The 12,264-nt window shown below is 38.7% G+C and overlaps 1 protein-coding gene across 1 annotated transcript; it reads right to left on the minus strand.

Moving 5' to 3' along the window:
• Positions 1-1,956: 1,956 nt before the first annotated feature.
• On the minus strand, positions 1,957-11,995 carry ndc80 (NDC80 kinetochore complex component). The gene is made up of 17 exons (XM_086314526.1): positions 11,836-11,995; positions 11,277-11,375; positions 10,839-10,922; positions 10,375-10,501; positions 10,009-10,181; positions 9,746-9,848; positions 9,511-9,597; positions 9,215-9,308; positions 8,622-8,722; positions 8,381-8,525; positions 7,908-8,113; positions 7,504-7,653; positions 7,260-7,349; positions 7,053-7,145; positions 6,667-6,797; positions 3,577-3,679; positions 1,957-2,279 (listed from the first exon to the last, which is right to left on the minus strand). The coding sequence occupies exons 1-17, from the start codon at positions 11,841-11,843 to the stop codon at positions 2,151-2,153; spliced, it is 1,923 nt and encodes a 640-aa protein (XP_086170652.1). The 5' UTR covers positions 11,844-11,995; the 3' UTR covers positions 1,957-2,150.
• Between the last annotated feature and the right edge of the window lie 269 nt (positions 11,996-12,264).

The raw sequence follows: 12,264 nt of genomic DNA on the forward strand, positions 1-12,264 counted from the left end.
ACTTCAGACATCTGTGCTGTTAAAGGGTGGCTAATTTTTGGGCGATTGCAACAAACCATTGTTTAATTTGTGATTTTTTTTTAATGAACTAGCCATCACTCAGAATTAGAGCAACAAGTCCAAAAGTAACACACACAGATGCCACCTCCATTTTTCAGCAGCTACAGAACCATTAAAGTTTTTCACTAAAACACCCACAAACCAGGAACAACACATGCAGCTTCGGTTTCACAACAACATGAGAACTGGAAAAAGATGTGCGTGTGTGAAATCATAAATCAACACCAACATGTGCAGCAAGGGAGAGTGAATCAGAAAAACAGACATCTTTATTTTAGAAGGATCCTTTGAGTCTGTAAACGCTAAAGCTTTGAGACAGTTTGACAAATCCTGGATCGCGAGCGATATTACACCATAGAAAAAGATTTTAAGCTCCTCAGAATGTGTTTTCAAAACCTAAAGTAAACCAGAATTGCAGTTTGAAGTATGCAGATTGCCACAGGGTATCTGGATTTAATATCTGGACTAAGTATCGATGCAAAAAAAATAAAAGTAATATTTGGATGCCAAGTATGTAGTTAATTGGAAACAGGTACATTAAGCTATGCTGACCATTTCTGGAGAAAGCAGTGAAGAGAGATATGTACCACTTCCTGTTTGTGTCCTCACTGCCAACTTTGCTTCAGCATTTGCAATAAATGCTTCTGCCAGAAGAGCAGAAAATGTTCACTTCAATAACAAACGTTTCATTAACTAATGATTCAGTCAGTTTTGGCTTTGGCTGATAATGTGGAACCTAAATACATTAATGTGCTCGGTAAAAAATAGAATAAATGAGTCTGACACAAATGGAAACTATTCCTGATGTTTGTCCATTAACTAATTATTTCCTGATCCGATATCTGACTGGAAATTCACCGCTTTAAAAGGTTTGTAAAATAGAAATGTATCCAAATAAACAGAGTACGCATGCTCATTTCCTTATCTTATCCATATTAACCAAAAAAATCGATAAAGACTTAACATTACTTAGATTTGTATTGAAGAAATTGCCTTTACACAGTGTCAGTGTTTCTGAAGCGCACTAGAATATGGAGGTAAGAAATTCAGTTTTTCCACCATTATATAAAATCATCATTGTTTTAGTGATCTCCTTTTTCAGTCAGGCGAGAAGCAACTTGAAACATTTGAGCAGCTGGTGTGTGCTGCCATCTAGTGGCTTCAATACAACATAAGTTCTGAGGTACATGATCGCAATGAGGACTAAATTCTACATGTCGATTACAGATTCAGCACAGGACAAGCGCTACATTTCTTTTCAATTTTCATCTTTTATTATATCAAATATAACTTAAGAGCTAAAAGTTTATTTGCAGTATCGCAAATCTATGTAACCCCCCGCCCAATCCCAACTATTTAAAAATGTCAATTGTTATTTTAGCTGCTGCTCTGTAGTTTCAGCAGGGATGCATTCACAAATCATCACATCTCTTGAGCTACAACTTTGTTGTGGGACTCAAGCAGGTTGTCTTTGATAAATTATAGCCAATCATAACACAGGACATTATCTCAATGTGCGAGACCGGAAACAACGCGATGCAGTCACACATGAAGTGAGACAACTGATCAGTCTGGAATGCTGATCAGGCTGTGTTACAAGTGAGATGGAAGACATTTTTCTCCTTTTGGTAGGTTCTACGATAATTATCTAAAAATAGTCAATTACTGTTTAAAAAAAAAAAACAAACAAAAAAAAAACAAAAAAACAAAAAAACAAACAAACAAAAAAAAACCCTCAACAAACAAACTACAATAATAAAAAAAGTTAGGGGTTTCAATTAAGCTTGACTGTGTACATAACATTTATATAGAAAGACAGAACACGCAAACATATGGTAATACACAAACATGGATAACTACTGAGAGAAAAAAAAAAAAAAAGAAAAAAAAACACAATAACTTGGAATCTTTTTTAATCATTCAGATTTGTAAAAATGTGTTAACCCATTTTATATTCTTTGTCAAGTTCGTCAAGTCCAAATGAATAACTCCATTTCTCTGTTGTCCTAAGATCTGAACACTCTGAAAATACAAATAACAGGAAATCCAAACACTTATAATCATCTCTGCTTGCCATCTTCATGCCACCTTTATACATTTTTTGCCTTGGACATGAAGTCCTTAAGAGTTTCCTGGAGCTTCTGAATGGCAGCCTCGTCTTCTTCAACAGCCTTTGAGCAGATCCGCTGCACTCTGCTGTGCAGATCCTCCAGGCATTTCTGTTGTAGAGGAAGCACAGGAGACAGCGTTGAGGGTACAAAGTAATATGCAGCATAAATATTGCTGCATTTTTTTTTTTACAGATTCACATTAAGGCCTCAGCCATACAGGCCTAGAAACTGGTCGGCAACCCTGGCAACCCCCCCGTTGCCATAGAAAAATGTGTTTTCGACGATGCCTGCAAGTGGCCATTTCCAGAAATCTGTTGCAAAGAAGGTGCTGCACTACAAACCTGCTTTTTTCCCCCCAGTGGATTGCTGTGACTGCCTGTAGTTTGCATGGAAGATGCCAATTTATACACAAAAACTTGTTATTTACGCTCCAAGCTGTAATAAAACCTAAAAAAAAAAAAAAAAAAAGTGATGCAAACTGAAAAATGAAGAATTTAATCTTCAAAGCAAAAGCTGTGCATTACAGCTGAAAGCAACACATTTCTCGATGTGCAGCTTCTTCTACATTCACCATTTGGCAAATAATGTAAGTGTTTCCACACAAGTCAGCATTTTTTGCTGGGTACCAGGGGGTCACTGATCACACAGATCTCTAGGCTTGTGTGACTGGGACTTGGGACAGCCATTAAACTCCAGCAATCACTGGCAACCTGCTATGGAACACACATTTTCCCTTTCTAGCCATATGTTGCCAGATGTTCACTGACTGGTCTCTCTAGAATTGTGTGATTGGGGTCTACAGCTTTAGACTTCTGCCAGAAATGCACATCCTAACTTGCGTGGTAACCGGAAACTTATATACCCACACCTAAACCTTCCACACCATTGCAGTGGTTGAGGTATGCGTTGACCCAACATGTAGTTGCATTTTTCAGGAGGTGCACATCAGGTTATGTAGCAGGACTAAAATGGGGTTCCGGTTATGCCGAGAGTTATGATGTAGATCTGATGCAGAAGTATAATTCACGTGTAAGATATAAAAGTATTACAAAAATACAAATTCAGAAACACAGATTTAGATAGTTCAGTTATTCTATACAGATTCTTTGTAGTTGTACATTTTTTTGTTATGCATTTAGTACAAATCAAATTGAAGTTCAGTATTAGTATTATCCATTGTTATAAATTTAAGGCACAAACACTTCAAGTATAATCTAATCTGTCCTATAGCTGTGATGTTTCTGGGGAAGAACGGCAGGGAAACCTAAAATCAGAGTGCTTTTGCCTTTTACTTTGATGTAAAATGAATGTTTTGTACTGTCAGAAACTCACAGCTTTGTGTAAATTTAAGCTCATGTCCTGAGACACTCTTGTGGAGAACAAGAGAGAGCTGTAGGAACGTTACCTCTGTAATTGACAAGTGGTTGGCAGCTGTGGTAAAAACAGACGCCAGGTTGTTAGCGACTGTTCGCCTCTCTTCATTGGTCTCCTGCAGCACGAGGTGGTACCTTGTGACAGAAACAAGTCTTAAATCTCATCAACTGGAATAAACAGACACATCATTCACAATAAAGTTCACCTTTGTTTCATTAAATGATGAATCTGTATTTTCAGGACTACTTGTGATGATTTTGAATATATAGAGATATAAAATGTGACGTCATTCAGGGGTAAAGCGGCAAAGGATTCTGGGAGCGAGTGGCAAGCGGTACTAGCGCACGCAGGCTTTCACATGAAAACAGTCACACAGCCATAAAAAGAAACAAAAAAAAAAAAAAAAAAGGCAAGAAGCTGTTGTATTATTAACTACAATAGCCGGTCGCATGACAGCCACAGGAAGCCGACGGATAAAGAGATCGGTTGTTATCGGATTACATCGTGGAAGAGAAATTGTTTAAGCCACGTTTCCGAAGTAACAAAGAGCCGACGGATGGCCTGGATTGCAGCCATTCAAAGACCAAATATAACGTCCCAGAACACTCCAGCTCACATGTTAGTCTGCTCCAAGCATGTTTTGTAGTAGTTATTACACAATTTATCATAACATAATTGTCGATGTAGGTTACAAATAAGTCTTATATTGATTTGAATTGAATTTGTTGTGCTATGCTGCTTTGTTTACTGTGGCTTTGTGATCCAGAGTGGGCCCCCTCTATCAACCTGGGTCAGACGGAGTGTAAAGCTGCTACCACAGTGAGATTTGATCGGAGGGGGGGGGGGGGGGGGGGGGGGGGGGGGGGGGAAGAGAGAGAGAGAGAGAGAGAGAGAGAGAGAGAGAGAGAGACCCACATATATGTGCCCAAGTGTTGTATTGAAGCAATCAAGTGATGAATAACTGTTTTCCAGTATGTTGTTTTGCATTGTTTGTTGTTTTTTTGCATTGTTGATTAGTTTTTTTTACCGAAGCAGCTAATAAAGCACAATGGAATACAATGCCTCTTTCTTGTAAGATTCTATAATAGAATGAAACAATAATGCCAGTTATAAATAAAGACAATAAATTGAATGAATTACAAAACACTCATTTTATTTCTATTAGATCTGAAAATGTTGTGTAATACTACAACCTGAAAAGACAAATAGATTGCATTTGCCTGGACAGGAGATAAAGGGAAAAAAATTAACAACAGCTGTGAAATGGAATAGTCCAAATCACCTTGCAACCTGCTTGTTGCAGGGGTCTGAAGTTACTAAACATTTTGTGAGTGTATGCACTAAAACTTAGGACCATATAATAATAAATATGTGTGTGATGAAAGTTGGGCAGCACGCTAACATCCTTACTCCACTCTGTATGCTCGTATGGGTCTGACTAGAGCTGGGCGATAGAACGATAACGATATGTATCGCGATATAACTTTTACTCGATAGAGAAATTAAGCTATCGCGATAGACCTCGCCGCTCTTGTCCTCTTACAAAAAAAAAAAAGGTCAGCCAATCCAAATTAAGCAGCGCAGAGCCGAACCAATCACAGCCGCAGCGTCACGTCGCGTGACTTGTTACGTACAGCACAAGTGCCAAGCCGCACGTGTGTTTGTTTGGGAAACAGCCAGCGGGTAATGGAGCCAGCGCGTAATGGAGGAAATGAGTGTGCCGACTAGAAAAATCAACCGAGCGTGACCGAAGAGAAAACAGATGATGGTTCCAATGCCGGAGAGATTGTCGAACGGAAGAGCCATAGAAGTTCCGTAGTGTGAAGGTATTTCGGCTATTTCAAGTCTGACAAAAACAGAGTAGCGTGCACTGTAAATGTGCCGAAAGCAAGTCACACTGTGCGCCACGTTATTGTTTCGGTGAAATGAATTTCTACAATACTGTTACTGTTAATTCTACTCTCTGCAGTGTTTAAATGCTTACATATACACACAGTTACTGTCCCTCCACACATACGACTCGGTTCTGCTTCTATGCCCCAGCTTTGTTTACTTTTTCCCACCGAGGCTTCTAGACTTCTGATTGGCCAACATTTCTGCACGGTTAGGAATCTAGCGCCACCTGCTGCTTTGGCACGTTCATAGCAGCGTTTTCCTTCATTTCTGCCTTTATGTGTGGACGGGATTATTTTTTAAAACGAAAACGGAAAATCTCCGTTTTCAAAAATACCCGTGTACGTGTGTACGTAGCCTCAGTCTCTGACTGGAAGCGCTAATTCGTCATTCGGCTTTTGTCAGACTAAAGTAACTGTTAAAACTGTTTGAAAAGCTAAGCTATACAACAAGGAGAGATTGAGAATTTCCTTTTAGTTCTCAGTTTATTTGATATTGACAAAAGTTAGTCAGTTTTGTCTGTTCTTCTGTAAAACAAACTAAGATTTATTTTTAGAATTAATATTTTGTTTCTAAGTGGAATTGACAATTTAGTCTGTTTCGTTTGTTCTATTTTGAAACTTAAACGCTTTAGCGGCTGCCTTTTGTGTAGTTTGCAATATTTGCCTTTATTTATCTGAAAAAGTCTCATGTTCCTTAAGTACATCTACCCTGTTGAACTTATTATGGGAAATAAATATTTAAATAAAAACAAGCTGCTGATTATTTCACATTTTACTTGTGAGCAACGGCACATTTAAATCTTACAAATATAGTTATTTGGCTTATATCGTGATAGATATCGTTATCGCCTGAAATGAAAAAAACATATCGTGATATGAAAAAATCTCATATCGCCCAGCTCTAGGTCTGACCCTTTCACTCCTTTGATTTTTTTCCTCATACTTTTTTTTTGCCTTTTCGTCAAGTCTGTCTTTGTATGGACCTGCCGTGTTCTCTGTCGTTTTGTAGATAACTGTTTTGGGGCCAAATAAAATGCAAGTAGGGATTAAAACCGCAGAATTAATGATTACCGGTGCTGGAAATACTAGCGCTTGATGCAGTGTTTTGATTTTGTTGCCACGGGTACCCACAAAGCAATGCGCGAAAGTCACGTGGTCTGTCAATCTCTATAGCAAGAAGAATCTTGAAGAAATAGAAATATGGTACATATATTGTTGTTGCTTACTGTTGCTGTGCTGCTTTCAGCTGCTGCACAGACTCGTCATAACCATAATTAACTTTCTTCTCGAGAAGTTTACGGTGGTTTTCCACAGACTCCATCTCTGCCGCCCATTCCTGTTCTTCTCGGGCCAGCTCCTATACAAACATACAACACGGCAACATGTTTATGAAAAACTACTGTGCATTTTCTTCTTAGGTTGTTGCCCAGGAGAAGAAAAAAATATTTCCTCCCTCTCCTAGGAGAAAGTGTCTTTTTTCCACTATGAATGTGTTTATTAGTTTGAAGCGTTGATAGCTCTTTGGGAGTTACAAAGCTATATTTTATTAACGTGGGTATAATTTTGTTCAGTGGAAACTTTCACTGTCGTGTTGCAGAATACGGGACAATACCTGCTTTTCTCCCTCCAATCGTTCGTCTAGCTTGCGGATCTGCTCTCTCAGCTGCTTCAGATCATTGGTCTTATCCGTGATGATAGAATTTACCTAACAGACAAAAATAACACAAATTATAAGTGCTGCCGTGCAAACAGGTTAATATGTGACTACTTCACAAATACCAGAAACAGATATGATACAGCACTATCAAATTTTTGTTACCTGTTCACAAGACTCCTCCAAACTGAGTTTCATGTTGGTTAATCGACTGTTCTCCTCCTCAACATCTCCAACCAACTTTCTTAGTTGCATCTGATCAGAACAATTACACAGAAACACCATCATGTAAAGCTACAACCTGAATATGGAAGTATATTTAATTAGAGGGAAGTAAGTTGTGTCTGGTGAATTTCTTAAGATTTGCTCTTGTAAAAAGCTGCATAAACAGAATTTTAACTGGAGTCACCTGTATCTGTGTTTTACACTGAACCATGCTGCCGGCTCCGCATTCAAAAGGCCGGATCTCGAAATCGTGACCACAGGCGTTCTCTGCAGAAATCGGTATCAGCTTCAGTTTACGTGCCAGCTTGTGGTACTCTGCCAGCTTCAACTCTGCCTGGAACACAGACGATTGGTGTTGATGGAAAAGAAAAGGAAGAGGAAAAAAAAAAGTAAAAAACACAGATACTGTTTTTAAAATGATGATGAATGTTTGATGTCAACAGTCTACCCAGACTATAAAATGGGTAGAACACTGACACAGATGCACTAAATAATATTTTCCTAAAATGTAAACATTTACTCAAAACCAGCTAACCAAACAGGACTACAGCTGCCCCTCTTTGCACATATACAAGATGTAAATAGTACCTTCTCTTTCACTTTGGCCAGTGCAATCTCTTCATTCCACTTATGCTGCTCAGCGTTCTCCAGAGACTTGGTGAGACTGGAGATGGTCTGCTGAAGTTCCCTCTTCTCTCTGTTGATCCTCTCAACATCAGCTGGAGTAAACTTCTGATTTTGCAGGAGGTGCTGCAGTTCATTCCTCTCATGTTTCAGAGTTTCCAGGTGGCTGACTAAAAACAATACCCAAAAAATGTTCACTATATGTTTAATATTCAGGAGTCAGTAACTCCCACTGACCACACCACTCTTATCTTACCTTCAATAACCATCTACCACTTTGAACCTGAATACTGTGCAGTCTTTGCTTAATTTAAGTAACTCTAAAGACAAACATTGTTAAGTTGACTAATCCAGATATAATCGCATAATCACAGAATCCAGTGCTTTTTGCCAAAGACGTGGCTTGCTAACATGGTTAGATCAAATGTGTTATTTACTAGAAATCTCCAGCTCAGCATTCAGTTCTGAGTCTTTTTTCTCCAGGTTGTCTTTAAAAGAATCCAAGCTGGCACGATAGCTCTGGAGTTTCTTGAGATCTGCCTGCAGCTTCATCTTTTCCATCCTCTTCGTCATAAGACGGTCCTGCTCAGGAGGACACAGAACACGTCAACACAACTGGGTACACAATTCATTCCAGCCTAAAGACAAAATACTGGGAAAAAAAGGAAAAATTATTACAGTCTGACTCTCCTTCTCCAGTTTTTCAACCTCATCAGTAAGGATTCTGTGTTTCTCCTCCATCGTGACCAGCAGGGCCTCGTCAACGTTGTAAAGCTTCTCTGTGAACACAAGCAAACACTATCCTCGTTAAAAGCCTTTCAGACAGCACTTGGTGCAGTGCATTAAAGGGGATAACAGGCAAATTAAATCAGACACAGTTTTTGCCTTTTTGTAGGTGCAGTCTAGACAAATGTCACTGAATTAAGAATACCACCTGGGTTAACAGGAAAATCAAGGCCAAATGCTTAGCTAACCTGAGTACTCATGTCCCCCAAGGCCAAGTATACTGTTGTGAAGTTTAAAGAAGATCCATAAAGAATGGTTAATATAACATTTTTACCAATTTTCACATCATTTAGTGTGACCTTTATCCAATTTTCACTCAAATAAAAGAGCTCAAGCTATTATTGGTATCTACAAAATCTAAAAATAATATCTTGACGACTGTGGACACCAGACTGCTAAAAAACAGACAGAAAAACAACCACAGACAATTACATATTCCCTCCTTTTGTATGGAGAATAATTTTACACAGAGATGTTGTTCTTACTCAGTTTAATGAGGAATGCTTCATCTTCTTCCTCAAATGTGTCATCACCTTGCATGAACTTGGAATATGTCTCAGCTGTGTAGTCCAGGAAGAGCTACATATGAAGAAAGAACATTAAGACAAACTTACAATATAATAATCACACTAGCTTTGCTGAACAACACAGACACGACACATGATTGGCTACAAAATGTACAGTGCCAGTAACTATATAAAGTGGGCTTACACCACTTTCTTAACCTGTCAGTATACATTATTTTATTTTTCATAGTTTTCACACTGTAAAGTTCCTGTACCTTGTTAAACTCAGAACCTTCTTCAATATTTTCGCCTTCATTGAAGTCACTGAACAGCAGCTCCTGTTTGCTCAAACTCCAGTTGATCTGATGCAGAAACACATTAAAAATAAAGAAAACATGCTGACCTTTAGCTTCCACATTTTCTTGTGGGGCATTTGATATTTAGTGCATGTGAACTTTGTTTTAAACGATAACGATCCAATGTACTTGGAGATTTAATGTCATTTCTCACCTTGACATTATCAATAAGCCACATGAGAGCCCCCAGAGCCTGAGGCCAGGTATGGGGAGCTCCAACAGAATACATGGAACACTTTGAGAGAACGAATGGGTACCTTAAACAAGATGCCAAAACAGAGCAAGTCAGGAAAGTTTCTTAAACTACAGAAAATGAGACAAGATATTTCATAATATATCCTTTAACTTTTTCTTTTAAGTGTGGGGAGGGGGTTTAACAACAACAACAACAACAGCTGTTAACAGTACACATTTTACCCCAAGGTTTTAAAGAGAGCAGGAACCTCCTCTTCAACTTTTGAGTTTGGCATCTCAAAGGTTGGGTCTAGCTGGCAGTAGATGAATTCAAACATCTTCACAAACTCCTTGGTGGATGGAGACTGGAGGGTCTTGGATGACAAAGTGCCCGGGTAACCCTGCTCTGTCAAGAACTAGATCATATGAAAGAAATACACTGTTAAAATACAAACTAAAATTTATTCTGCAATCATTTAAGACCCCTTGTGTGGTAAAGTTATCCATCAGAGGTGTGGTAAAAATGCTAAGCAGCTAAATGAAATAAGGTGCATGTTGCAGTCCCTTATTTCACAGTCCACTTTACACAGACACAGTTTATGTTTTTACCTCGTGCAGCTGCCTGATGCATTGCTGAACATAAGACTTATCGTGTAGAGGTCGAGCATCTTTTATCTTCTCAGTTCCTCCAAACCCTGACATGGTGCTGTTGCGAGGCATGCCGACTCCACTAGTCCTATTAAAATGTCAAAGAGCAGTTTTATTTTTTAATTTACAAAGGGAGTTACAATATATTCACACTTAAATCAAGGCATTGCAGAGAATTGTTTTTGTTTTTTTAATGAAAAAGCATAAATATATTTTTTAAATTTAAGATACGTCAGTCATTTTACCCTGAGTGGGTTAATTAACTTATTCCACTTTTTACTTGTTTTAGGAACGTTTGTAATCTTCATTTTATTTTCAAATTTCTAATATCTAAGCTAATATCTAAGCCCAATCACCTGAGGATTTTACAAAAGTAGTCATTTTGTAGCAACAGTGTAACCGAGTTTTGGAAAATTCAGATATACCTCGGACCAAAGAAACTGGTCCGTCTTTCAGAGGTCCCAGACTGCGGTTTTGGTATGTTGAGCTTTCCAAATGAAGGCTGTTTACTGAGAAGAAAAAAAAAACAAACTTGAATAATTAATTTGCTAATACCTAGTGAGCCATCTTTCGTCATGAGTTAATAAATATAACTTCCCCATCCCTGCTTTACCCCATGTATACAATATCACAATATCAATATTATATCATATAACCCAAACCAGTAAGTCCCAGTCTGTCACAACGCATTTCTAAACAGACTGTGTGGTCCAAATTAAGCCATGTTAATTGAATGTTGTGGAGACAACCCCTTATTAAAAGCATTGGGTTACAACAATCAGCTGTTTATCAAATAGATGAGTGAACTAAGTAGTGTAATTGTAGAGCTGAATTTATTACAGGTCAAGTTTCTTTAAACAAACCTCTGAGGCGTCGTATACATCAAGCTCATCCTGTTGCTGTCTTGCACTCGCAGCGACTGCTCCGATGGTCTGCTACCTTTGACTCGACTCAGCCTTACACTGGAGAAAGTATCACAAAATGGGAACATGTTTTATGAAAGACACTCCAGTGATTCACAACTGTTCGCCGAGTACACAACACCGCCCATTAAGGAGAGGATGTTGGCCACATTTGTAAATGAATGACAACTCTCCGTTAAGGTTGACATACACTTCAGGAACGTAATGAAGTAGCATTGTTTGCTAACTAGCGCCGTAACTTCTGTAATATTTCAGATAGTCGAAGTTCACTAGACCTAACCCAATACCACGAATACGTCGTGTTTTACTCGATAAATAGTGTTATAGTTGTGAACATTGTTGAATTAACCGCTGCGACAACGTTTAAACTAACGGTCGCTAACGTCCGCAAACAATGACAGCAAATGAATTTGAACTTCGTTAGCTTAGGTGCCCAGAAACATTATATTTTGTCAGAATGTTGTTTGGCACTTATTTTCTTGGCCAAAGTTTAACTTACCGCTCCATTTTTTGTCACTTGTGTTTACAAAATGAACAGAACTTCCGAGCAGATTTGCTCACCCCGCCAAAAAAACCATATAAATACTGGAGGGTGGTGACATCACAGCAGTACGGAGAGCCATTTAGTCCAAGAAAGTTCCGCTCGGATTGATGCCGCGTCTATGGATTCGATCGGATTGGGGAACTCCAGGCCTGTCCTGCAGGTTTTAGATATTTTAGATGTAGACACGCTCAAGGTGACATACTATAGTTGAAAGTAAGCATCAGAATGGGAAAGGTGCTTTAAGTGACTCCGAACGGCATGATTGATAGTGCCAGAAACGGTGCTCCGTGTTTCAGAAACAGCTGATCTGCTGGGATTTTCCGCAAAACCATCTGTAGGGTTTACAGAGAATGATCCAAAAAAGAGAAAATATCCAGTGAGCAG

The sequence above is a fragment of the Aulonocara sp. 'chitande type north' Nkhata Bay genome, linkage group LG12 (genome assembly GCF_057382095.1).
Source record: "Aulonocara sp. 'chitande type north' Nkhata Bay isolate Kocher_YH1m ecotype deep benthic linkage group LG12, A_spYH_male_GT1.1, whole genome shotgun sequence".
NCBI lineage: Eukaryota > Metazoa > Chordata > Actinopteri > Cichliformes > Cichlidae > Aulonocara > Aulonocara sp. 'chitande type north' Nkhata Bay.